Below are 27,671 nucleotides of genomic sequence, written 5' to 3'. Positions count from 1 at the left end.
AGGATAAAGTTGGAGGGTCTAAGAAGATGTTTTAGGGTATGTATATTTTTATAAGATTTTAAAAGGTCCGAGCTTTAACATTAATTGACAGAGTTCTGATAAGCTCATGGAGCACTGGCTGCTTACTACCCAGTCACAAGCTCGAGACTTTAATTTCCTTTTGGCTGCCTTCTGGATAGAGACTTGTACGTCTCATCATGCTAAAGTCATCTCAGTCCAGTATGTTTATCTAGCCCTCTGGACTGAGAAAAGAGTGTTCATGCTTTTTAACCCAAAGCTGTAGCTTTTACAAAGGCATGAGTCTATTCCTGGTGTCTTGCGGATACCTGATAACTGCCTTTTCTAAAATATAGGTCTCAATACAATGGTAATATTAATGTAGTTCCTTCTAAACTAAAATTAATATAAGTATCAAGGAACAAAAACTTCTAAGACATCACCTGCCACTGATGAAACGGATTTCAGATAAGTGCACTCGCCTGTTCTTGAAAATGGGTCTTTTCTCTTGGTCATAGGATTCCTCACCTTCCCCCAATTACTAGACAGTTTTAATTTCTGTCCTAGTCTACATTTGTCTCAGCCGATTTTTCACCTGGCTAACAGACTCCTTCAGGGATTACCTGTGGATTGCAAGCTGCTGAGATCTGGACTTGCTGCAAGCTGATGTAAACTAGTCCAACCAATGTGATTGTTTCCTCTCTTCAACTTGACTGGCTAATCAGATGCTTCTGATAAATTCTCCCATTGCCGAGCCTTTGACTGGCCTTTCAACCTCCCTGGGCCCTGATAACAATGTCCTAATGTCAGCTGGAAATAGTGACAGAAGAGAATAGGCTTCCCATTGTCCCACTAACAGGCTGAAATGCTAAGAGGAAACTCTCTGGTACAGAGACAAAAATGGCTACCTATTGACTTACCAGAAAATAGGCCCTTGGTTCTGTTCCTCCTGGTCATGCTTTGTGGCCCTTACATGACAGGCTGAATTTCATGTTTGTATGAGACTGCATTAATGCTGTCAAGCTTACAGTTTTGAGGGCACCACGCAATCTCGTACATACTGGACATTTGATCTGGGTACATAAAGATGAGGGTGCGTGTGTGAAGGGCCGGGGGTGGGGGGGGGGTGAGAGTGCGCTCAATGAGTGGGAAAGACTGTATCTCTTCCATAGAAACTCAGCTAATGAAGAATTTAGGGAACAGGGAAAAATGCCATTAGAAATAAAAGCAAAACTGTTGGGTTGGAACCTCCTGTTGCCCCCACCCCCACCTCCACCCCCATGATCAGGTAAATCCCAATTCTCTTTCTCTAACCCTGCAAGCTCAGAGGAAAACCTCTGCACCCTGGCATTCCTGAAGGCTGCCCTAACCTCCTCACCTGGAGCCACCAGCTCCCCGAGCCCCGCCCCCACCCCCACCCCAGATGGCCGTACCTGGGCACAAGCCCAGCATGTGTCAGACAAGTAATTTTCCTTCACCTACAGTCCTTTAAAAAAATGCACCTCTATATTCTAGGTGCAATTTCCTCTGCTCTTGTCCCCTGAGGCTCATAAGCTTACCCAGGCACCCCAGTTCTCAAACCTGTCTCTTTTTTTTGAGACAGGGTTTCTCTGTATAGCCTTGGCTATCCTTGACTCACTTTGTAGACCAGGCTGGCCTTGGACTCACAACGACCTGCCTGTCTCTGTCTCCCAAGTGCTGGGATTAAAAGCGTGCACCACCATGCCCGGCCTTAAACATGCCTTTTTTTTTTTTTAAATCTGACTTGGATTGGCTTATTTCATCGGTGGAGATAACCTATCAAAATCAAGTAAGAGAGCAATCAATCAAACAAACCAAAACACCACTGCCGTGAACCAAATTGGCACATCAGCCATTTTCACCTTTTTTCTAGACCCGCCCCCCCCCCCCCCACTGTGCAAGGTTGTAGAATAAAGTGTTTCTCTTTCAGTTCTCTGGGTCTATAGTACTCCTGTTTGTCTCTCACAGGTCACAGCAGAGGAAAGCAAGTAAGAGAGAGCCAGGGTCCTGCAGGTCTTCTTCAGGGGGACGATCTGCAGCCTCCCCTCTACAGCTCGCCCACTGTATTAGCTTCTTTTCTATTGCTGTGATAAAACACCACGATCAAGGCAGCTTATAAAAAAGGAAAAGATTTAATTGGTCTTATGGTTCCAGAGGGTTAGAATTCATGACGGTGGAGGAAAGGCAGCAAGAACAGCCAGGAGCTCACATCTCAAACCTTATACAAGCAGGAGGCAGAGAAAGACACCGGATATGGCGCAGATCTTTGAACCCCCATCCCACTCCCCCCCACCCCAGGGACACACTTCTTAGAACAAGGCCATCTCCTAATCCTCCCCAAACACTTCCATCAAATGTGCACCGAGCATTTAAATATACAAGCCTCGGGACCGTTCTCATTCACATGGGGCACATCTGCATCCTTTCTGCTGTGCCTTAAAAGGGTGTGGTCCACAGCGGCCTTCCAGCTCAGTTTCCTAAGCATCTGTGAGCCACGATGCCCACAGGTCTCATGACTGACTTGGGATGGTGAAAAGGTTGTCCATAGGAAAAGATCTCTGCGTACTTGATGGATTCATGATCAAACTCACCCAGCATCCATGTGTTTCTGGCAGTGACAGCCTGTGATAAAACTCAAAATGAGCACTGTGCAGGCTGCTGCGTCATCAAGCTTCCTGAAATACTGCCACTCAGACATGAGAGTTGGCTGTTATGAGCTGCAGAGTGTGTCTGTACTGTACGTACACAGGTCTGGGCTCTTAGAGAGGTGCAGTGGCTTTTTACTCCCCCCCCCCCCCCATTGTTCCTCAGCATGCAAGTATCAAGCTTGTATGTCGTTGGATTGAGAATGTTAGACTTGGGGTCCAAAGAGAGGGCTCAGCCACTAAATGCTAGGTTCACAGCCCCAAATGTGAGAGGATGTTAGATTTTTAGAAAATTGCTGTTTGAGTTGCTGACTTGAGTTTCATTTTAAAAAATGCTCAATGGAGCAGAATTTCCAACAGCTTCTGAAACGGTTTTAAATATCTTCCTGCCACCTTGTACTACGTTTTTATGAAAAGTGTCATTGATTGTTGTAAAATGGAAATATCAATCAACTCTGAAAAATAAGGAAGAGTCTCTAGGTCTTGTGGTATCAAATACTCAGGCAGGATTTGATCATTATAAGCACAGGCAGGCATTGACAGGCAAGTTTTGTTTTTGTCTTTAACGAATGATTAAAATTAATATGTCTACCAAAGGATTATTTTAAAATAAATTTCTTTACAATTTATCATCAATAAATGTCTGGTATGTGTATCTGTTTTATGTATCTATATGACTGCAGCGTCATAAAAATTTCTTAGAAGAAAAAAGGGTCAAAACTAGGAAAAGCTTTGGAAGCCATGCCCTGGGTTATCTTTGTGGAATATGTTAGAAAGGAATCTTTATGGTCCATTTTCAGTGTGAGGTGAATTTAGAGTTCATCAGAAAGCCATAGCTCAGCAGGAGGCACTGGGCCTCTGTCTTCCCTACCTAGTAGCTGGCTTCTGCTTGCCTGGGGGGCTTTCAGTTTATCTCAGGGTTGAAAAGGTACCAAGTCTGCTCTGTGATCATACCCTCAGAACCCATGTGCCAGAAAATGGGAGTGGGATCTCAGCAGTGTGAGCAGGACAGCAGTGTGAACAGGACAGCAGTGTGGGCAGGACAGCGGTGTGGGCAGGACAGCAGTGTGGGTAGGATAACACTGTGAGCAGGACAGCAGTGTGAGCAGGATAGAACAGCAGTGTGAGCAGGACAGAACAGCAGTGTGAACAGGACAGCGGTGTGGGCAGGACAGTGGTGTGGGCAGAACAGCGGTGTGAGCAGGACAAGACAGCAGTGTCAATAGGACAGCAGTGTGAACAGGACAGTAGTGTGAGCAGGACGGCACAACATATTTGGTATTAGTAAGTTATTGCGAGAAAGGGGAGGGGGAAGAGAGAGAGGAGGACACCCATGACAGAGAGAGAGAGAGAGAGAAAAAGAAACAGAAAGACAGAGAGAGTGAAACAGAGAGATCTAGGGACTGTATGGGTCCTTTTTATCAAGCACACACCTGGCAGTGGCAGATGATGATGTCAGAGGTTGCTAGGCCCCTAAAAGGCAGGCTAGTGGGAATGCCTGTGTGCTAACAAGGTCAACCTGGAGTGCCGGGAGGATGAGGAAGTAGGGGTGGAGCACCAACCTTTGGGAAAAACAGGGCAGGAACTTATCATGATCAGGGGCTATAAAAAACACTGTTCTCCCCCAAGTTGATGTGTTGGCCATCTTGCCTATACTCGTTTCAGGCGTCGGCGAGGTTGACACCTGACGTGTTCACAGGCGGTAGAGCAAACTGCTTTGCATTTGCTGCTCTGAGTCCTCAGTAGTTTTCCTTAGAAGCAAAGTTGCTGTTTGTCACAGTGCTAAAGACAGACACAAATGGTCCCCAAAGGTGCCAGGAGTCTGGGGAGTGTTCACAAACCCAGCTCTGTGAACTGACAAGTGCGAGGTGGGGCTCAGATCTGCAGTAGTGGGGGTAAGTCTACAGAAAGAGGCAGAAACCTTGGAGGATTCCAGACATAGCCAGAAGGGCATGTCACCAGAGGACAGTGAGTGAAGACCTTGGAAAGAATGAGTGGAGGGGCATTTGACTGCATAGGCGTGTGACACCTAATCCTGGATCACAAAGACATCAGCATGCAGTTAAGTGAGTGACACCCACTCTTGGCCCATCCAGACACTGTCACAAAGGTATGTGATGGCCACATATCCATATAAAATCTCTGTATTTCACTGTACCATAGAATGATCTTCCAAAAGGCCTCTGTGGCCCATCCCAAGCCTACCCTCCAGGCCAAGTCCACACTCCAGCCACATCCTCCATCACATGACCCTCTGTCCCCAAGTCCCTTCCCTAGATATCCCTGTGCTGTGAAATTAAACCTTCAGAGATAGATGCTAAACAAATCTTTCTTCTTCATAAATTGATCTTCTCAGGTATTTTGTCATAGCAATGGGACGCTGAAAATAGACTAGATATACAGGAAGTGGTCCAAGCTACTTCCATGTTCTAGCTGTGCCTAGTGTTGTGTGTGGCCTTCTGTGACTCACTCATGCTATCTCTGGCTGGGAGCTGCTGGGAGAAAGGCAGTGCATTTCTGCCCTTGAACCCCAGTCCCATGGCTTTTCCATCGGGGAATATGCTCCTCTGTCAATCTGTACACCTCTTCCATCAAATCATTCTTTTTCCTGGGCGCTAGAGACCCTGTGATGTCAATCAGAGTGGAGCAAACCACCATCTAGCTCTGGTCTTTTTCAGCCGTGGCAGCAGCCATTAACCTCGCAGGCAGGAGAGTTCCGCCTCCCCCACCTCCCCCCAAAGATGAAAAGGTGAAAGGTGAAATCACAGCACACTGGCCTCCAGCAGCAAGAAGGCTTCCACTCTGCATTTTCCTTCTCGGGAGTTGCTCTTCACTAAAGTTCAATCCTGGACGAAGGTTCCTGTGTTCATCAGCTTTGCTGCTGTGACAAAATGCCTGGGGTCAACCTACAGCTTCTGAGGGTTTAGCTCACGGTCAGTCTCTGGTAGACGTGGGCCTATGAGGTCACTGTGTCTGAGAGAAATAGGAATTATTAAAGAAATCTCATTATAATGGCTACAGAAAATGGCATCAAGGAGAGGCTGGGGTCTCTATTCCCCTTTCAAAGACATATCCTCATTAACCCAATGTCTTCCCATTGGGCTCCACCACCAACAGTAGTGCCACGGGCCACTGTCTGAACCTTGCTTAAGATCCACAGCAAAGCACTTTCTTCTTGACCCACAAAGGCTCCTGACCACCTCACAATGCAAACTGCAGTGGGTCTGACTCTAGGAGTCAAGTGGCAGCCGCTGGACCACGACTGTCTGCTTCTTTTAACCAGGGCAGCAGGGGACCACATCTAGGTGTGCCAAGCTCGTCTTTATCTTCTTAGCCACTTTCTTCTCACCAGTGTGGTGAAGTAGGATGCCACACGTGGAGAGGCTCCGAGGATGAGGGTTGGCAGTGGCCGCCAATCAACAGCACCCAGAGACCTGAATCCTGCTACCACCAAGGGCACCTGCAGGTAGGACCTTCTCTGGTCAACCTTATGAACAAGACCTGGGTCCTCGAAGACACCTGCTTCTGATGTCAGGAGCAATCTGTGCCTTGGGCCTGCTGAAGCTCTTTCTGGAAGCTGTGGGGTGAACTGTGTGCTGTCTCAAGCCTCTTCGTTTTGGGGTCATGGGTCTCACAGTGAATCCCACAGATGCTCCCATCTTGGGGAAGAGTCTTTTTAACAGCTCCAACCCTAGCTTCTAGTTTGAAACAAATTTGAGGAAGTCCCATAGGGCAGTGGATTCTTGCACAGTTGAATATGTTGGCTCACAACATATGCCTGGGGACTGGATGTCTCCCAAACCGATGTGATTTTCACTTCTCAATATGGAAAAAAAAAGGAAGTGGCATGCGTTTGGGAGGACACATGTGTGGCTTCTGTTGTGTTTTACTCCTGGGACACAGAACAGACGCAGTACCTGACAGAGATCCCATGTGAGTGCAGTGGCAGGCAGTGGCAGATGCTTGTGGCTCATGTTTTGGAAATTAGGGGAGTTGAGAGCAGGTGAAAGCCTGGGCCTCACATCTCATCTTGGTTTCCACAGGCTGAGATAGGGCAATAGGCTGAGCTGGAGTCTTACAGGATCAAAGCTCATTGCGGCCAAGCTGAGGATACAGGCTGGGTTCCTGCTGAGTTGGTGATGTCCTCTCACCACACTGCAGTGGGGGCAGGAAGGTTCCAACACCTGACATGGCGTATAGCTAGCCAGCCATTCAGACTCAAGGGTCTGACATGTAAGGCTTTGTCCCAAAGAGCAAAGGAAGGGAGAACCACAGAGGGCCCACCTGGCCAGGGCTCTGACCTCTAGTAGTGTCTTTGAGCAAGGTGGGGAGGCAGAGCTGGAGCAAGGGTCTGTTGAAACTTGGCTCGAATTAGGAAAGAGTCCCTGTTCTTACAGGGGTGTCCTTAGAGGAAGCCGTGGCCACAGTGGGACCCCACACCCTTTTCCAGCCGTAGTGGATTTGGCTTGGAGAATGAGCTCATGGACCATGCCTTTGTATGCACCACAACCAAGGGGCACTGCAGAACTCTAGTCCTATAGAGTATTCTAGAACTTTCCCCAGAGGAGCGAGCCCTCAGGCTGGGGGCCTCTAACCTGCATGGTAGGGATAGAACGCTAAATCCATTGTTGGAAGGCATTTTGTCTGTCAATGTCTGAGGCCAAGCACAGGCTTATGGACATTCTAGAACAGGACTGGGGGAGCCCATGTTGGTGCCAGACCCTCCTGTTCACAGTCAAGAAGCTGGGCCACTCTGATCTGGAGGAAACTCCGCCCTTAAGAAGTGTTTAACCAGACACTGGTTGGACACTGTCTCAATCTCTGCTCTATCTTTATCCCTGCATGTCTTGTACGCAGGATGAGTTTTGGGTCAAAGCTTTTGTGGGTGGGTTGGTGTTCTGCTCCCTCCACTAAGAGTCTTGTCTAGTTAGAGTGTGTCCCTTCCAGTCTCCATGGCCCCTGCTACCAGGAATCTCAGCTAGAGCGTCCCCCTCATATCCTCCCAGAGGCCTATTCTGACTTAGGTCACCAGCTTGTCACACAGATGCTCCCATCTACAGTTTCTCTTCTCTCTGAAGGACTTCTGGCCTCCTGATGCCCTGCTCTCCCCAGGTCTGATCTCCATCCTTACTTCTCTCCATGTCCCGTCTCCTAACTTGTTCACTCTCTTCCACCACAACCTGTGTCTACTCTATTCCCCATTCTGAGGAGGAGGTTAACTGTCCTCCTTTGGGTCCTCCTTGTTACTTATCTTCTTTGGGTCTGTGAACTGTAGCATGTTTATCCTGTACAAAATGGCTAGAATCCGCTCATAAGTGAGTACATAACATGTGTGTCTTTCTGGGTCTCGCAAGACCCACCCCATGGAGGACAGCCAACTCCTGACACTATTCACTATACTCTGCTATGCTTGCAGACAGGAGCCCAGAAGAACTTTCGTCTGAGAGGCTCCACCCAGCAGAAGTTCGAAACAGATGCTGAGACTCACAGCCCAACATTGGGTGAAGCATAGGGAGTCTAGTGGAAAGGGGGCAGGACCTAGAGGGGACAGGAGCTCTACAAGAAGACCAACAGAGCCAACCAACCAGGGCCAGAGGGGCCTTGGCACTAACCATGGATCAGGCATGGACTGGACCTAGGTCCTCTACATAGAGGTAGCCAATGAACAGTTGAGTCTTCATGTGGGTCCACTAGTGTGGGGAGTGGGGGGTGGGGGCTGTATCTGACATGGACTCTATTACGTGCTTTTCCATCACTGCTCCTGACAGGACTGCCTTGCCAGGCAATAGAGAAAGCGGACAAACTCAATCCTGATGTGACTTTATGAGATGGGAGGTGGTGGGCTGGTAGAGAGTGCTCCTCTTTTCTGAGGAACAGGGGAAGGGGAAAGGAGGATGAGACTGGGAGGAGAGGCGGGGCTAGGATGTAAAGGGAATAAATTAATTAGAAAAGAAAGTGTATAACCTGAAGGCGCAGCTCCCGAAGAGGTGACCGGGCCATTTTCTTGCCATGTGCCACAGACCCTGCTGGAGGTCTTCTGTGAATCCCATCTCTTAGAGACAGTCAGCTCTCCACCTGTGCATTCCTGAAGTCCCACCAATGGCATTTCCCACCATGATTCCTGGACCTCCTACACCCCTGTGGAATCTTCCACCTACTGGCCTTTGATAGTGTCCCAAGCCATTCGCTGTAACCCACAGGATGTATCTGGTACCACCCACTCCCACTTCAAGGCTGCATTCCAGATGCTCAACTACAGTGGCCAACTTGTGATTGGTGTGTCCCCTAGGGCTTCTCTCAGTTGGATAGGTCAGTAGTGGATGCTGAGAAATTTCATCCAGCCTGCAGATTTCCGACTCTGTAGGCTTTGCTTTCTACAGTTCAGGGCTGTTTCTGTCATGTCCTTCCAAAGCAAGCAGGAGCAACCAGCCTTCGCAGCCAGCATTTTCCTACCCGGGGCTATGGGTTATTGCTTCATCATCCACACTTCTAAGCCTCGGAGCTTTCAGGTTATCAAACACCTGTGAGACTCAATATCCTGCCTGTGTGACATTCAGCAGCTTTACACTCTGACAGAAGGGACGTTTCCCCTCCAGGACCAACCCCTTCACAATCACCTACTGGCTGGGCAGAAACAGGTGACTAGTTTCCTCACAAAACATCTGCAGTTCAGCCTGGTGCCCTGCTGTGGGACTGTGGACTGCAGTGAGCACCACTGGCCTGGGGCTCTGTGTTAACAATCATCACTTGAGGATGCTCAAAGCAACAAAATGTGCCTCCTGGAGTGATGGTACAAGCTGATGACAGGCTGGTAGTTATGATACCAGAACCTGCTGGCTTGTAGCCATGACTGGTGACATACAAAAGGGAGCCACCCTTTCAGAGGCAGGCGGTACATACCTCACTTGCTAAAGGTCATCAGCTGATGTGAGCCACATGCAAGAATCCAAGGGGTGTGAACCGGTGGTCCCATAGCAATGGGAGGCCACAGCCAACCAGCCGTTCTCCATGCCTCCTGACCATCACCCTCAGGTTCACAGCTCCTCATCTCCTGGGCTGTAAAGCAACAGGAGAGCCAAGTGGAGGGCCTGGCCATGAAAGAAGCCAGCCAGTCAAGTCTCTGGGGGGTGTAAACAGTAAACTCCTTTATTGAGACACGGTTACAATGATTCCTTTGTTACACAGTTTTAAAATATTTTCGAACACTCTTCCAGGGGAGAAGTTAAAATAGGAGGCTTAGGTTATTCTGCTGAGAAGTACACAATGTATTCTTTGGCCTGGAATTTTAAAGGACCCAAGCGCCTATGGTTTTTATCACAGCCCTTCTGTTTACTTTTTGTGTATTTTCAACAGCATTTGCCCAATTATATACATGGAGAGAACACGCACACACCAGAGAAAATGGAAACAGGATGATGCCAGAAGCTTTTCTGCAAATATAAGAAGTTATTTTATTGTAAAATATTGAAGCTGGCGTGGCCTGAGGAGAACAGGACACGTTTTGGACTTCAGTACAAATTCCAACTTGGAAGGGACCGACAGCAGAACAAGACAGAGTGAAGAGACAAATCAGATGGGGCGAGAGGCAGAAACCGAATCACATGACCTACACAGAATCCACGGGGCATATGGCCATCTTCCAATATGGCTTTTCTTGTGCAGAGGCATGCACAGCAGTCCCTGGCTCACGATGGCATCCTGGCTTTCAGGAGAACTCTCCAAGCCAGGCATTTCTTTGGCAAGAGTAAAACTGTTCTTCAGAGGACATTGGGGATGTGCATTGGTGGCGTTCATCAGTCCCGGCCACTCCTGGTGCTTCTCTGTGTTTGCCATCACTCCCGGGGTGGGGTGGGGACACAGCACCAGAGCGGAGTGTGATGGCTGGCTCCCCGGGGCACCATAGCTTTCTTGTGGTGGAAAAAGAGGTGTGACAAGAGGGCAACACTCGCTGTGAGGTATCCTTGCTCCTTGTTGGTCCTGGATACCTCTGCACCCAGAACAAAGGCCCCACCCCCACCCCTGCCAACCACAACACACACACACACACACACACACACACACACACACACACACACACACACGGAGGCAGCAGAGGCCAGCATACAGAGGAATCCATACTGTCCACACTGGAGGAAGAGGCAGAGGCCATCATGCAGGGGAATCCATAGCCACCCCCCAACCCCCACCACCGGGCACTGACGCCTGCACCCAGGACACCCCTCTTTGGAAACCCAAACAGAGGAGCCTGGAGCCAGAATCCATTGCGCTGGCTGTCAGTCCACTGGCTGCTCACAAAGCAGTCTGGCTGTCAGCATGGGCACCCAGCGGCTTCCATCCCTTCTTGGCACACACACAGAAATTAGCACCACAAACATCCAGCGACTGAACAGGACCATGGATATACCAGGTGCCATGCAGAAAATCTTTGCTTTGCTCACGTGTTTTCAAATGATATAAGTAGAGCCCAGAGTGGAGGCCAGGCTTCAGGAAGGACTCCACACCATCATACGCACAGAGTACCAGCAAGGTAGAAAGGTCTCCGGCACCAATATGATCTTCAGGCCCTTGGAAAAAATATCTCAGAATGTGGAGAAAGAAAGGGGGGAACGAGACATGGCAGGCAACTTGGTGCTGCCTCTAGGGATCTCAGGACACATAGCACCACAAGAGACTATGGTAAAAAAAAAAAAAAGGCAGCTCCAATGTTCATAGCTATTTATCATCTACAGAACACGTGGTTCTCCAGGCCTGGACACTGTCCCATCAGCCTCTGCAGGAAGGAACACGGAAAGAGGAAGCAATCAGAATTAATTTAAGCCTGTGTTTTTAATCTGAGTGCATGTAGAAAAGGCAGGCTATCAAATGCCTTTTCTTTTTCCCTCCCCATGAAAAATTATCCAGAGCTAATCAGAAAGAAAAAAATATAATTAAGAGTCTGGAAAGGGGCCCAGGCACCTGCAGTGGCAATGCAGCTTCTTGTTGACTGGGCAAATTTCCAATGTATTGCACGTTCTTGGGGCGGGTGAGGAGGTGCCCTCTGCTGAGAGCCTGATTGCAAGGCCGAGCAGGTGCCTCGTCCCAGTTGCCCATTCTCTCCGTGGGCCTGAGGCTGGGTTTCCATGCAAGACTGAAAGCCAGGCACACTCAACATTTATAACAATACAATACAAATATTTACTTAAAATTCTCACAAAAACATAAGCACCTTTAATCCATCGGAAAGGCACGTGTGGAATGACATTTGGCCTCTGAGTGGATGTGTTGATGGTTTTTTGTTGTTGTTGTTTTTGTTTTTGTTTTTTAAAGGAGGCTTTGGCGACCTTTACAAGACCCCACCTGAGAGCATCTTTGAAGGTCAGGGGGAATATATATCTTTATGTTGAATTTTTAAAAGTGGTTTTCAAATACTGCTCCACCAGTCCCCCTCCACCCCTCATCAGCCAATGGTCCATTAACACCTTTGATGAACCTATCCAGAGAGCTGGGGACCAGGGCCTGCGGGGAGGCAAGAGGCTGTGGTGTGGCTAGGTCATGTGATTCGGCTCTGTGGGGACACGGCTCTTTCCCTTTGTTCTCTCTGGGCATGAGGGTCCAACACCAAGGGGTGTCTGAGGCATAGGGTGAGTCAGACAGGGAGGGGTGAGAAATGTTCACTGTCCAGGATGGGCCGTGCACAGGACACCCACAGGTGGGATGCTGAGGTCACGAGGTTGCTCTGGAGACCAATGGGCTCAGCAGCTCCTAGCCCAGGAAGCAAGCTGGCCCCACTTCAAATCCAAATTTCTGTGAGGCTTCACCAAAGTCATTGAACATGATGTCCACCATGGGGACTTGCTCTACTTTGGGTGTGTCAATCTCCAGCACCGTCTTCTGGTAGCCTTTCTTGGTCTAGGAAGGGGGAAGACGTGGACGCAGTTAAAGCTGGCAGTCTAGCCTTGGCCCAGGTCTCCCTCTGCCCCAAGGCTCCATCAACTCCTGAGCCAGGAAGACAGCGGAGCAGCAAGTCTGAGGAACCACGGCCAGGCAGAGAAGTGATGGGACTCCTGTAAGACTTCACACAGAGAGGCAGGTGGAGCTCTGCAGCGGTGCCAGGCCCCTCCACAAGTGTGGCCAGGCAAGGGAACCTTCCGTACTACCTGCTCCATAGTGCACTGGGTAAACTGAGGCACAGGAGGGTCACAATGATACAGAGTCTGAGCAGCCTGTTGGATAGGTCAGCGCCCCTCCTGTGCTCAGACCAGCACTCTTGAGCAGAGGGGACAGGGTTCTCCTAGGAAAAGCAGGCTGGGCCTCGGCCAGGAGAGGGAGTTGCCAACAGAGACATCTCTTTCTGCCAGAATATAGGGAGGAAGACACCACTTCTGTCCCCAAAGCCAAGCAAGTGTAACTTGAGGTGTCAGGAACACGTGTCACAGAGGACAGTCTGGTTCTGCTATTCTGCCAATGCCCTTCAATGGTTCCTGACATCCGTCTTTCCCCCAGGAGTCTTGGGCTACCTACTGGCCACATGGCCACAGGACGTCCACACCCATGGATGTAGACCGAACTCACAGGAGACTGTGTCTGGCCTGGGAATGGTCTCCTCTACTGCCTATCCCTTGGCTGATGTCATGAGGAGAAAGTGGGTGGGCAGCAAGTACCCCAGATGTAACTGTGGATGCAACGCCCTGGGGTGCAGCCCAGCAGAGGGTCTCCTAGTGACCCCGGGTCAGTCCTGAAACTCCCATGTTTGGTGCCCAGCTGCAGGGCTTTACTCTCCCTGGGTGTAGACTAGATGTGTACCCAAAATCTAAATAGGAACCCCATTGCTCCAGGTGACGGTGGGAGGCCGGCCTTGGGAAGATGATGGAGCCATGAGGATGGAGCCCTCATATGTGGGCTTGCTCCCCTTATGAAGGGACCCCAGAAAGACCCACCCTCCATCTCTTCCATATGGTAACACTGCAAAGATGTCTGTGTATAACCCGGGGTGATGGTCCCAACCTTGAACTTTCTGAATGCAGAACTGTGAACAGTTCCTGCTGTTTATAAAGCCACTTAGGCGACTGTTATTGGTGATTACAGCCAAACCAACCCAAGCCACCCTGAGCCACAGCTGGAGGCTAAGCCATTGGTAGATTTCCCATCTCAGGCCTGTGTGTACTGGGAAATTTCTTTGTTTACAACTGCTAAGCTTTGCGGGCTAACTTGTTACATACAGCAAATAACACAGCCTGCTACCTAATGTCTCTATCTGGAATGTGGGTGGTTTGCCAACAGTGCAGGGGTGACTGAAGAGGTGGGCAGTACCTTTTCTAGTTGGCGTCCAGTGTCCTGCCTTCACTGTTCTCAGCTTCCACGTGCCCCAGACTGCACCTGCCCACAGCTGCCCTGATTGGATACCTCTGTCCTGTGCTCAGAGCCAGGGTAGGGATGACCCATTCTCCGGGAGCATTTGAGCACTGCACGCTCTGCCCATTGAACCGACTTGGGGTGGAATCTGCATTTTATTCAATGGGAGTCTTGGAGAATTTTGCCACTTGTAGTTTTCTGGCTGCCCCCTGAGAAACACCAGGAGTCCAGCACGGACACTGGCTGCCTTGAACATGGTTGCGTTTGAGGGATAACTATAACTGATCTGACTGGCCAAAAGGATAGCCACACCTTTCCATTTCCATGGTCATTTCCTGAAACTTAGCACATAAACTATCTGAGGGGCTAGAGGTGGCTCAGTGGTTAAGGTGTTTGCTATGCAAGCATGAATACTGAAGTTGGAATCCTCAGCAGTATGTGTGAATGCTCCATGGGTATGACAGCCCTCCTGTAATTCCATCTTTGGAAGACAGAGATAGGGGATTCCAGAACAAGCTAGCTTGAGAGTCAAGTCATATCAGTGAGCTCTGGGTTTGATTGAAACACCCTGTCCCAATGACTAAGACAGATGATTCCCAACAGACTCCAATGTTGGGTACACACACACACACACACACACACACACACACACACACACACACACACACGCACCCGCATTATATGCCATGCATATACACAAATATGTACATCATATGCATAAACAATATAAAAGGAAAAAAAAAGATAGGGACGGTAGCCCATGCCTTTCATTCCAATGCTCAGGAGGCAGAGGCAGGTGGATCTCTGTGAGTTCAAGGCCAGCCTGGTCTACAGAATGAATTCCAGGACAGCCAAGGCTATACAGAGTAACCCTGTCTCAGAAAAGAATCTGGGCAGCTTCAGGGGCTGGACTTACATACTGGTGCAGTTAGCTGTGGGGTGGCTGAGACCCTCATAGTCAGGCTAAGGAGGTAGAGCTGGTCCCCTGTCATCTAGGCAGTTACCTTGGGCTCTGCTCCCAGGCCCAGAGACTTACAGGAGGTCATCAGCCTGCCCTTTTCCAGGCTCAGGAAGGGAGTATAGTCTTGGAGAACTATGTGAGGTCAGTGATGAGGTCTCGACTTGTGTACACCTACGAATCCTGAGCCCAAACGTCCTCCTTTTATGGTATCTGCGTCGGGACCACCGTGCGTGCGTGGACCTGGCAGGCGATTTCACGCGGATTTGTGGGGCCCCGCTGCTCCAATTATCAGAGTGCTCAGAGAGGGACGTATTTAAAGAAGAGACATAAATAACCATTGCCAGCAAGCAACGGCCCCCCAGGGGCACACAAAGCTGCACAAACAACGGAATTGATGTGGAGTGGCTCTTGGCCCCTCCACAGCCCGCCACCCCCGCGCCCCTCCCCCCCCCACCCGCCCTGGCCGCTCGGCAGCCCCGTCAATCAGGCTACCCAGCCACACGATACCAGTGTTGGGATTCCAATTTCAGCGGCTGTGATTACACAATGAATCAAGCAGGCCTCCCAGGGCTGAGCAAGCCTTGGCACCACTGCCTGCACGCAGAGGGCAGAAGCAGTCCTGAAGGAGCACTGCCACTGAGTGAGAGGACTGTGACAGTCCAGATCACCGCTGAACGCGCGGGGGGGGGGGGGGGGTGGCGGGAGGGGCGGGGTTGCGGGCAGAAAACAGGTTGGCCTTGCCGCCCCGCTGTTCTCCTCAGACCAACCGCCTTGCACCTACCTCCACAGTTCTGCCAGTCTGGCCCTCTCCCTGAGCCCCTCCCCCCCTGCCCCGCCCCGCCCCCGCAGTACACAGAGCCAATTTTTGTTCCATCAGTGGGTTATTATGTTCTGAGCTATTATTTCCTCCACCTTTTCCAAGACGGGATCTTGGATCTTTTCAGAAGTAAAACCAAGAGGCAGCTGCTTCTCCCTCTCCAGCCCCGTGTGCTTCTGGCCTGTACCTCACCTTTGTGCCCAGAGATGCCGAGGGGGCCACAGCTCAGAACGATGCTTGGTGCTGTGACTAGAATAGCCCTCCCCATGAAGAGGTGGCCGGTGCGGGCTGCAGTTGGGACAACTCCCACCTCAGCTACCACACTCTCTCAGGGTCTGCCTGGCCCTGGAGGTGCGCTGAGAGCTCCCCAGTACACTCGGATCCTCCCTCAGACGCCCAGATGCGTGAATAACAGGTTCTTGCCATGCCAGCATGCAGGCCAGAGTCTGATCCCCAGAACCCACTGGGCTGGACTGACGGCTTAGTAGATGAGGGCACCTTGGTGCTTAAGAGGTGGGGGTGGGGAGCCTGCCAGACTCCTGGAGTTTCCTTGAGTTTACTGGCCAGCCAGTTTAGCTTACTTGGTAAGTTAAAGCCAGTGAGATACTTTGACATTCTACAGAAATAACCACACTTATCCCTTCCATATGTACCCCCACACACTCATACATACAAGTGCACAGGCATAAATACACACACACACACACACACACACACACACACACACACACAGTGTCACACCCTGCCCAGAAAAGAGCTACTTAAGTGGGATTGCTCTCTATGATCCAACTCAGACCTACCAGGCCAGCTATACTCTGATATGGCCAGGCTGGGGCATATTTGGCCCTCCATGCATCCCCAACACACAGCCCAGCCCAGAGAATGGCACACAGAACATACTCCACAAATTTGCACTAGCGAGTAGTGCACCCAAAGGGGTCATACTCACAGCACAGCCGTCCACTAGAGCACGGATGTAGGGGTTGTTATCGTAAGACATTTCCTCATCGTTGGAGCCCAAGAACCGGATAGCTTTGTCGTAGCTGCCTGTGGCGGCATCCTGCCAGGCCACCAACTGGTAGCAGTTGTAGGTAATATTCTGGTGGGCAGAGGCACTCAGCAGCCACAGGAAGGTCATTTGTACCACGCCCACAGGGCTGCCTTCAGCATCCACGTAGGAGAGCTGGGGGTGGGCACAGCACGGGGAATCAGCAGGGTGGACACAGCAATGGTCACGGAGTTTCCCACATCCACAGGGCCTCACCCAAGCCCATCTTCCTAAGGCTGCTGCCTAGAAGCTTCCGTCATCCTTGCCCTTAATGCACAGGATCTCCTGGGAGCTCCAGGAACACGAGCCAAGGGAAACACATCTTGTGTTCTTCAGAGACTAAATGTCTGCTTAGCATCCTCCCTTCAGCATCCCTACCTCTCCAGATGCAGTGCCTGCACTGCTTCCTCCAGGAAGCCTGCCTAGGTCACGTTTTCCTGCACTTGACCCTCTATTCTGTCTCTAGCTCCCAGGCCACTTCCGAGGAGCCAGTCACCTCCTCCCTTCTCGCAGGATCTGCCTGGCTTGCTGCACTGAACAAATATGTGTTCCATTAAGACCTGCCCTCCGGTCATAGAAGGTGCCACCCTCCCATCCCATCGATGAGTCAGGATGATGGGAGCAAGAGGCAAGGCCCGAGTCCCTGGAGCGGATGCATGGCAATAAAGCCTTGGATGTAGAAGATGCTCCTGGCACCTGCTGGCCACCTTTTCCTACCTTTTCTGGGAGTTCTTGAGTGGTCTATCTGACCTTGAGCCTTGACAGAAGTTCTCCTCTTTGCTAGGCCCATGCCCAGAGGCAGGAGATGCTGCAACTGTCACCTTTGGTCACAGCTCTGTCCCTGCTCTTCACTGTTCCTCCAATGCAGCCCCGAGGCTGTGTGTACCAGCCTCCCTCTGCACCAGCTCAGGTCCTGTGTCCCATTTGTCACCTTCCCTGAACCATGTATGCCACAAGCACAGGAGCCTAGCCTGTTGTCCCTGCCACTGTGCTGAGCAAAGGAAGGTGGCGGCATGGGCTCTTGTGGACAGATGGGAGCTCGCCTGCTTAGTGGTCAGCATGCCCAATGCGCCAGCTTGGGGATCAAGAGCTAGAATGGCCAAGAGACAGTGGGGAAATGGCGGAGCGTGGTAGACTAGCCTAAGCAGGATCTGAGCTGTGTGGGAACTGGAGTGACCAGGTGCACCCCGAAGGTGCAAGGGCATCCTATTCTGCCAAGGGACAGGCTTCTAAGGCAGCCAACACACTATCCGCTGCCCACTGCCCAGATCAAGCAAGTAGTGCATGGCTCTGGAAACAGGACCCGCACTGGAAGGCCCGCTCTCCACAAGAAGCTGGGACAGTGTCGTGGAAAGAGAATGCCACTCTCTAAGTGGCTTCCACAGTGTCATCAGAATCTCAAGCCACTCTGCCCCACTAGTTGCAGGCCCGCATGGATGCCTGAGAGGAGAGTCCCATTGTCTACAGCTTCTTTGCAAGCAGAACTTTCTGAGCCATTGGTATTATCAGGGGTGCAAAACTGTGGGACAAAGCACTGCCTCCCGGCAGCACCTGGATGCGACTGAAGGCCTCTCTCCAGGCAAGGACTAGCAGGGCTCAGCTGGGCATCACGGAAAGAGGCTGGCAGAGGGAAGTGTCTCACTCTGCTCCAAGCAATGGCTGCTCCAACACTGTTCTGTGTTGGCCATTCCAAAGGGCGTGTGGTCAGTGAAGGAATGCTGAGGCAGTGCTGGCTCTGGCACACGGTGACCAAGAAGATGTGGCAACTTCAGAGCCCACGTTTTCAACAGTAATAGGAAGGAAGAATAGGGTGGCAGAGCCATACCCGGGACCTTGTTCCTTCCCACCATGGTTGTGGAATACCCTGGGCGTCCCCAAGTTATGTCAAGCAAACTCCACTCCCTTGGAGATGGCTTGAGAAAACCCACAGTCAGACTCTGCAGAGGGAAAAATGCATACCAGCCAGCAGTCCAGGCATCTGATGCTCCTGGGAGGACACGTGACTGACTTGAGAAAGGGCACACATGCCCCAGCAGAGGCAGAGGTGGCACCACAGAAGGACCGGAAGCCCTAGTACCGTCCCAGGTTGGAGTCTTCAAGTGGTCCTGCCCTAGGGGATTGGTTCCCTGCAGCCTCAGTGTGAGGGGCCATCTTAGGCATCTAAGACGGAGATTTGATCCCCTAGGTTACTATGGTTCTTACTGGGAGCTGGGAATCAGCAGTGGAGCCCAAAGGCAGGCTGGTTTGCCTTGGATGGTCCTTGCGCCTCTGTCGCTGGTAACTGACTCAGGATAAAGGTGAGAGGTGGCAGCCTAGACATGGGTATTCTATGACCATTTGCTCCTTTAAGAAGGATAGTGACTGGGTCAGGCACCCCCTCGGGGAACCTGGACTACACCAGGTGGAAGCCATTTGGGAAGAGGGGAGAAGCCAGGTCAAGTTGAGGCAGACAGGACCCCAATGGATCTCAGCCCTGGGCAGTTTCACTCCCATGACAGCTCTTTTTTTTTTTTTTCCTGATCCTCCTTGGATCTCCCGTCACTGCTCACTGGGCCTTCTTCCCCACAGGTCCTTCTGTGTGCCAGCGGCTCTCCTCTGAAGAGAGCAAGAGAAGCAGAGAGGAAACAACGCCTGGCAGAGAAGAGAAGGGGAAGAGAGGGCATCAGGGCTGAAGCCTAAAGAACATGGCTGCAGAGGCGAGCTCCTCGGAACCCTGACGGAGAGCCAGGCATGCCTCCAGGCTGAGGGCTGACAGAGAGGTGGGGGCAGGATGGTCCTGGAAGCCACACACACTGTGCTCACTAGAGGGGCAGAGGCTGGTGCAGTGCTGAGAGGCAGTGGAAGCCCCATGGAGTCTGTGTGAGCAAGGACTCGTGGGATGAGGCCCCACTAGGTTGATGAATCAAAAGATGGTGTGGACTCTCCTCGGAACCTGGAACCTGAAGCCTAGCAGGGCTTCGCAAAGTTTTGAGCTGACTTCGGTTAAGGCCCACAGTGTGGGGGAAAACGTTCCATTCTGAGGGGCTGAGCCCTGCTCTTACAGCAATGGATCTAAACAAGTTCCTGGGCCTCCGTGCTGGTCACAAGGGCCTTCGGGTTGATGTCTTAGGATCTTTCCACCTCTGAGATGGATTGCGTTCTGAGATACACCTTCCATAAGTTAAACCCAGACTACTACAGCCATGTGGGGTGCTCCTGTAAACTGTGAGGTCGGCAGCAGCCAGAGTCCGTAGGCCCACAGGGCATCCAGTGACTGGCGGAAAGTAATAGTGGGGCAGTAAACAACAAGGGAAGACTGCAGCTAGCATGACGGCTGGTCTAGCAATGTGTGGATATCTCAGCCCACTCATTTTGAGAGGCAGTGGCTCAGGCTCTCCAGCTGTCACCTGTCACTGCAGCAACCTGGACAGAGCCACTGTGCATGTGGGGCGTGGGTGTGTATATACGGATAGTATGTGCATACAGTACCTGTGTGGTGCTGTAATGGCCCAGGATTAACAGAGGGTCAAGGAAAGATTCAACCCCAGATACGTCACATGAGGATGGCAGGCATTGGCCCCCTCCCGTCTCCCAACCTGTCACCAGAAAGTCAGTTGCCCCCCTATGAACCCCAGTAAGAATTTACTGCCCTGACAGGTATCAGGCCTTACTCCTTGTTTGGCCTTATAAGGCTCCCCAACCCCCTAGAACCATAGCCCCTGTGTAAGCAGGTGAAGTATCTTCCAACACCTCTGTTCTGGCCAATTGTCCATGACCACACAAACCTTGCCCCAGAGACCTGGCCCACCTCCTCGGGGGCAATTAATACCCCCTCCAATAAACTGAACCAGTTTTCCAAAGCTGTTCCCAGGTGTGTGTGCTCCTTACCCAATCACTCTCTGTCGACCAAGGCCCTGCATTGTACCCAGCCACCCTGGCAAAGCTTTCCTCCCTCCCTCCAGACGAGTGCACAGGCTGGCTATCAAGAGAGGACACGGACACGGAGTGACATATATGCATAATGAGTACGCATACGGTGCGTGGGTGTGGCATGTATCGAGTATGCACCCGTATGGGATGCTCCCTCCATGCTGGCTGGCTGCAGGCCATGGAAAACTCAGGCTGAGACTGAGCTGGACACTTCCTCCCTTCTGGTAGACTTCCTTAGCATCAGGAGGTACCAAGTAGGCTGCTGGGGGAGAATTGTCCCCAACAGTGCTGTTTAGTTGTGGGTCCTGTGTGCTATGCTTCCAATAAGCCAGGCAGATGTACACACAGGTGCCAATGTGGTACCATTTCCATGATGTAACCAGCTGCTCTTCAACAGGTGTAAGGTACACCTCACAGAAGGGAGCTAACATCGGGAACTGTAAACTGGGGGGGAGTTACATCATGGCTGGGGAGTTGACAGGCTCCAGTGGGAAGGCTGCTGCTGTTGCTTTGTTAATGGCTGTGACGCACCTATCAAATTGCCTTCTGATCTTTAGTGTTTAGGCCTTTACAGTATGCTGCTTTCTCAGTTGGTCACAGGAGGAAGTTAGTTTGTATTAATTAATTGATTTTTCCACAACAGGAGATGTGGGGACAATGTTAGAGTCAGAAGAGGGGGTGAAGTGTTGTGTGGTTATAGCCTCCAAGTGGAAACATCTTTTCTTAGAGCTAAGATGCTCAGACTTACAGTATACACAAGGCCCCTTAAAAGGCTTTAAAAGCAGTGGGAAGAAGAGGTTCTCTGACCAGCCAAGCTGTCTGCCAGTCACAAAACTCCAGTGATGCAGCTTTTGCGGGTTGTAGGCCTGCTGGCCTTGTCTTTTCCGTGAGAGAGACAGCTGCCTTTGAGCCACACGAGTTCCTGTAAGTAACTGCAATCAACTCATATCTTCACTCAGCTAGACCTGGGTGAAATCATTTTTTGCTCTTTGGTCTATTGTCGGTGCCCTATATGAGATGGAAAGACTTTTTTTTTTGTTTTCTCCAGAAAAAAAACATCATACAACAGAGGTGTGTGTGTGTGTGTGTGTGTGTGTGTGTGTGTATGTGTGTGTGTGTGTGTGTGTGTTGTGTTGTGTGTGTATTATGTTAAGGTCTTCACTGGGGACTTGTACATTAGGTAATCTGCCATGACAAGGGAACAAAGGCTGCCCCCAAAGCCTCCTGAAATCGAAGAGCTAAAGGAACACGCTTCATCATGGAGCTTGCCTCTGTACCTCCCTTAGGGAGTCTCACTTTGAGTCTGTCTCTATGGACGCCAAGGCTGCAGATATGCAAGATTGGCCGACAGAGGGGGCTCAGAGCTACTGTGGGCTGAAGGAGTGGGTGGCTGAGCCTCTGTAGGGTGAGGGTGGGGGGTGGTGTCTCTGGGCTGACTCACTGTTAGTGTAGAAAAAGGGGAGTCCTCAGGACATCCTGGGCTGACCAGGCACAGGAGAGACCCATGTTTCAGACCCAAGCCCAGTGGTCAAGTGGGGAAAGAGTCAGAGATAAGAGTCATTGTCGATTGTCCCTTTTGAGCTGGCTGACTGCTGGGGAAATGAGGTATCCTGTCTGCCTGACCCCCAGAATCCTGACTTTCCCTGTGGTTTTCAGATGTCAGTCAAGGCCACACTCCAACTGAGTAGGAGCAGTTCCCCCGAAGTTAGGGACAGAGAACACAGGCTTTGCCTCAGACTTCTGCTCAAACCTGCTCTAGGCTCTGGAGCCCTGAGTCTCGAGGACTCTGGGAGAGGGTCCCTCCATCCTGGGCAGTCATCTCTGGCCCAGCCCATAGTTCATACATGTGGGAGAAGCAAAGAAGCAGAATGCAGGGTCTGTCTAGACGCCATCTGACACAGTCCCAGAGACAGGCTGGCTACCAGAGGCTGACTGTAGAGGGCAGAGCACTAAGACGGGTGAAAAAGGTCTCTTAGCTCAGTCCCATCCCCAGAGCTATGGCCAGATGTAGGGATACACCAAGACCCATACAGTGGGTCCTCATGTCTCAGACCTCTTCAAAGCTCTGGCTTATCCTGAAGCCCAGGATCTCAGAATTCAGTTGGGATGGAGGGAAGGCAGAAGACTATGAATCTCTTATCCCTGCCCTGCCCCTGCTGCCACCTGAGGGCATGCGGGCACTTACCACACTTATGGTGTGACTTAGAGAGAGGATGGAAGCCTCAGGGAGCCTTTATGCTCTCTCCAGCAGGGACTCACTTCCCAGATGCTAGGGTCACTAGGCAGCTGTGATGTGGAATACACACACACACACACACACACACACACACACACACACACACACACACACACACCTGCTGTGGTCTCCTGAAAATGGCATGGGACAACTCTGAGCCATCCCAGGCCAGATGGAGGGACACTGAGGCTGGAGTCATGGTTATTCTCTCAGACACAGAGAAGGCCTTCTTCTTGCCGGCCTGTCCTGTAGCCTCTGCCACAGATTCCTTGGCACAGTTTAGACATCTCTCTCTCTCTCTCTCTCTCTCTCTCTCTCTCTCTCTCTCTCTCTCTCTCTCTCTCTCTCTCACACACACACACACACACACACACACACACACACACACACATACACATTCCTACCTACATGAGTGAGCTCTGGAAAGGCCAGAGGTGACTGCACCCCTCACAAAATCTCTTGAGTCAGAACTCAGCAGATCCTCACACAGACCCCTGTCTGGCACCTGAGAGAGGCCTGGCACAGGTTCTGCAAAAATAAGCTGGCACTGCCAGTTTAGGCACCCAGCAGCTTCCTTCCAGGTGTCTTGGGCTCTTTATCACTTGCCCCAAAGGCCTTCCAGAGTTTTAGGTTGGTCTGGGCGGTGATGCTGCTGACCCCAGTGATGGCTGCCACTGCCAGGACAATCCTATTGTGGATGACTGGAGGAACATACAACACTCAAGGCAGTCGCCTCATGGGGGAAGCGAGGCTGCGCCTGCCACTGCACACCCGAAATAACTCACCCTGAGACAGCTCAAGAGTGACTTCCAGGAGAAGTCTCTTGGTTCTGAAACCAACTGGCCTCTGGCTTTTAGCCTTAAAGCTGTATCCATGTAAATACTGACACCCTTGTCCAAGTGGAGGCAGGCAGCTGGTGGGGGTACTCACCCCCTCGGACTTCTTGTCAGGGAAGACGCACGTGGACCCTCTGGCTGTGAAATTGCAGTACACTTTGAAGGAGTCCCTGAAGCATCCTTGGTTGGGATCGACCCAGTATTCACCTGGATTTCAGAGACAGAGAGGCTGATTCATGAGAAAGGATCCCTGGGCAGTTGCAGGAGCCACTGCAACATTTCAATCTAGCTGGGAAACGCACAGCCAGGGCCACAAAGCCACCGACACAGCCTTCCCTGCTCATCTCGCAGCGCTGTCCTTTTCCTGTGGGGAGCATAAAGACCAGCAGACGGCCCTGTTCACAAGAAGACAGCCGGAGCGTGAAGCGTGCTGTGTCAGTGTCTGCCGACCTTCATGGGTGGAGGACAGACAGACAAAGGATGCTCTCAAGTAAGCCTGGAGATGTGGGCCAGAATCTACTGAGATGAGACACCCCTTAAATCCTGCAGGGGACATCCCTACTTCCTGGGAAAGGCACGCCAGTTTCACTTCACAGCTAATAAATAGGCCCTTGGTTTGAAGAGGGTGAGGACGAGGTTCTACGGTTCTGCCACTGTTTAAAACCCACCTTCCCAAGCACAGCAGTGCACATAAACCTGACACCAAGCTGCCTTCAGGGACAGCTAAGGGCCAGGCCAAAGGCATTTTATACACTGCTCATGTACCACTTACAAGGTGATTGTTTCTGTACTCATGTGGCAGATCAGGAACAGCGAGACTTGGAATAAAGCAGGAAGATGCCTAATAAGCCTCGAAGCCTTGATACTTGAGCCCTGTCTGACCTCCCCTGATGCGTTAATTACTTCTCTGGTGTTTCAGCAGATGAATGAGGGATCCTGCGGGAAGGGGGTGTCTCCCGCACTGTGGCCCTCCCTCACCCTCTGGGCAGTCAAGATGGCAGAGCTGCAGGTCCTTGCAGGTACTGGCAGGGTTCTGCTGTGTGCCTAGCGGCCACTTCATCTGCTCAATCTCCAGTTTCAGGGAGTTGAGGGAACCAAAGATCTCCTCCATGCCATCCGCATAGTCCACGTAGCTCTCCCCAGCCCTGTCATCCAGGAAGTGGCTGGCATCAATGTTCCGCCGAGTCCTGGATGCCTGGATTGGCAGGAGCTGGATGACCTCACCTGGAGGGCCCTGGGGTGCAGAAGAGAACAGTCGTGCTTAGGAGAGGACAGGGATGATCCTGTCCCAAGGGCAGAGCTAAGTGGCCCTGAGGTGAAGTCCAGTTCCCTCAGCCTGTGTCCTGGGCTGGAAGGACAGCTGCCGGCCCACTTGGTATTTTATCTCCTTCTTAAATCCTGAATATTCCATGCCCACCTATCCCCCAGGCGTCTGCCTGGCTAAGTGTCTTTCTTCCCTGAGCCCAAGGCCCTGCCTCTTCTTCAGAACGCAGTCGCTCAAGGCCTTAGCTTTGTCTGGTGTCCTGTTCTGAGCCTAAAAGCCAAGCCGGTCTATTGTGGGCTTCCCCCATCTATATACAATCTAGGAACATTTGTACATTTATACATGCATATTCATATACATATGAACAACACACAGAGAAACACACATATATGTTCACATACACATATCATGTTCACAAACACACTCCTATGTATGTACACATATGCATGTAAACACACAGATTGCATACATGTTCACACACATGCATATAGCAGAGGCACATACATATATACCTGCACAAGTAATCCAAGCTCCATCTTATCTCCATGGCCCCACTTGGGGCTGAACACAGAGAGCCATTTAAGCGCCAGTTGGTACAGAGAGTGGCTCATGTCCAGGCGCCCCGCCAGGATGACTGAGGTAGTCGAGAGGCTGGCAGCACCCGGACACATCAAGCTTTTCCTGCATGTACATTCAGCCACAGAACTACACACACGCGGACACAATATACACACCCGCACAATACAGAACCACATACATCCATATGCATGTGTACATATGTACACATGTATGTTAACCCATACATACACTGTTGTGTAAAAGTTGCCTCCAACACTGAAACATTCCATCCCGCAGGTAAGTACCTTAAAAAGGAAGGTAAACGCTTCAAAACAGCTTCAGGAAGTTCCCAAAACTGACTAGATTCACTAGTCCCCTCCCTGCCAGACTAAGCAATGAAAGCTGAGAGTCCTTCTGAGAGAAGCTGAGTTAAGCGCTAAAGAAGACTCTCAGGTAAACCAAGCTGCAAAGACTCTGAGACCAGACCAGATGCCTGGAAAAGCAAAACCAGCCAAGATGCCTGAGAGAGACCCAGGCCAACTGATTCACTTAGGGCGGACACTCTGCGACCTGCTGAGCTGCCTGCAGGCTGTGCAGTGTGCTCCAGGTTCACAGCTTTGCTGTCATCAGTGCTGGGGTGGACTTTGAAGATGCAGCTGTTTTACAGGCATTTCTGTTCCTGTAAGTAACCCCTCACCCATTTCTTTTAACTAAGCCAAATAAAAGTCATGGCTCATCAAGCTGGACGTGAGCAGTATCCACACTTCGGTCTATTGTGGGCTCCCCCCTATCTGGGTTGAGTATGCATGTGTGTTGTAACTGCCCATGAAAAGTTTAGTCATACAACTATACACATGTACAATAAACATATAAAATATGCCCAAATGTTTATACATGTCTGTATATATATGCATAACACACATATAAAATACATAATTCATATACACATATAGATACATATACAATCTAGAAACATTTGTACATTTATACATGTATATTTATATACATATGAACAACACACACAGAAACACATATATGTTCACATACATAAACATATAGAAACATGCATTCACATTGCATAGGCATGTTGACACACACACGCACAATGTAAATACGTACAGGCACACACATGAATGCATATTCATAATACATATATACAAACATACAATACACATGCAGAAATGTACAACACACATATCACGTTCGTACACATGCACATAAATACATATGCAGTATCTACATATATCATGTTCACAAACATACTCCTATGTATGTGCACATATGCATGTAAACACAGAGATGCATACATGTTCACACACATGCATATAGCAGAGTCACATGCATATATACCTGCACATGTATATGTGCATGTTCATACATATGTGAACATTTACACATATACTTAATGCATATTTGCACACATATGTATAGAGTACATACAAATGCACAAGTCCATACTTGCAAATAAACATGTATACAAACTGTTACCTATATATATGAATACATGCACACATAATTAAATACACATATGCATGTATAGCAATATGACACACTTACAGTCACATATACTCACAAACATAATGCACATTCCTTATCTGACTGGCCAATGATCCTTCCCAGGGCTGGGCAGCCCATGAGCTCCACAGATAAGTCTGTGAGACCCACTGTTTCGCCCTGTGATTCCCCAGGGACAAGCCCCTGGGTGTGCCATGTGAGCCTCCCTGCATCACAGAGAGCAAGCCCCACAAACAGACACTCCCTCAGTTCCCCTTCACACTTCACACACTACTCACGGGTGGGCCAGGGAGTCCTGGGTGGCCTGCCTCGCCCTTCGGGCCAGTGGGACCCTGGGAAGAAAAGAACAAACCGTTACTTGGTCATGTGGCCTACTGTGATCTGATGGAACTATTAGCTCTGAAAGGTCAGGACAAAGGGACCAGGCAGGCAGGACATCTCTGCTCCTGAGGCTGGCACCCTCCTCAGCAGGGAGCAAGCAGCCTAAATGCCTTGGCCTGAGATGAGCTGGAAAGACATGAGACAGGTGCCGA

At 50.7% G+C, this 27,671-nt stretch overlaps 1 protein-coding gene and 1 long non-coding RNA gene across 2 annotated transcripts; both read right to left on the bottom strand.

Moving 5' to 3' along the window:
* Window positions 1–11,836: 11,836 nt before the first annotated feature.
* Window positions 11,837–17,219, bottom strand: LOC311607745 (collagen alpha-1(V) chain-like). Its single transcript, XM_084799776.1, has 3 exons — window positions 17,199–17,219; window positions 16,722–16,955; window positions 11,837–12,551 (listed from the first exon to the last, which is right to left on the bottom strand). Exons 2-3 carry the CDS (start codon window positions 16,908–16,910, stop codon window positions 12,405–12,407), a joined length of 336 nt encoding a protein of 111 aa, XP_084655902.1. The 5' UTR covers window positions 16,911–16,955; window positions 17,199–17,219; the 3' UTR covers window positions 11,837–12,404.
* Window positions 17,220–23,901: 6,682 nt separating this feature from the next.
* LOC311607747 lies at window positions 23,902–27,671 on the bottom strand. The gene is made up of 3 exons (XR_014782721.1): window positions 27,417–27,671; window positions 24,780–25,035; window positions 23,902–24,008 (listed from the first exon to the last, which is right to left on the bottom strand). It is a non-coding gene; the product is annotated as an uncharacterized lncRNA (long non-coding RNA).

The sequence above is a fragment of the Acomys minous genome, assembly GCF_964271855.1.
Source record: "Acomys minous genome assembly, chromosome: 10".
NCBI lineage: Eukaryota > Metazoa > Chordata > Mammalia > Rodentia > Muridae > Acomys > Acomys minous.
Note: the sequence above shows the minus strand (reverse complement) of the source record. Positions and strands in the feature narration are given on the sequence as shown.

Excerpts from the sequence above, each read along its gene's own strand:
- LOC311607745 (XM_084799776.1), bottom strand. The coding sequence starts at position 16,910 with ATGACCTTCCTGTGGCTGCTGAGTGCCTCTGCCCACCAGAATATTACC. Across the intron at positions 12,552-16,721 it reads CTCTAGTGGACGGCTGTGCT|ACCAAGAAAGGCTACCAGAA; the intron begins GTGAGTATGACC and ends CCCCCTTCCTAG.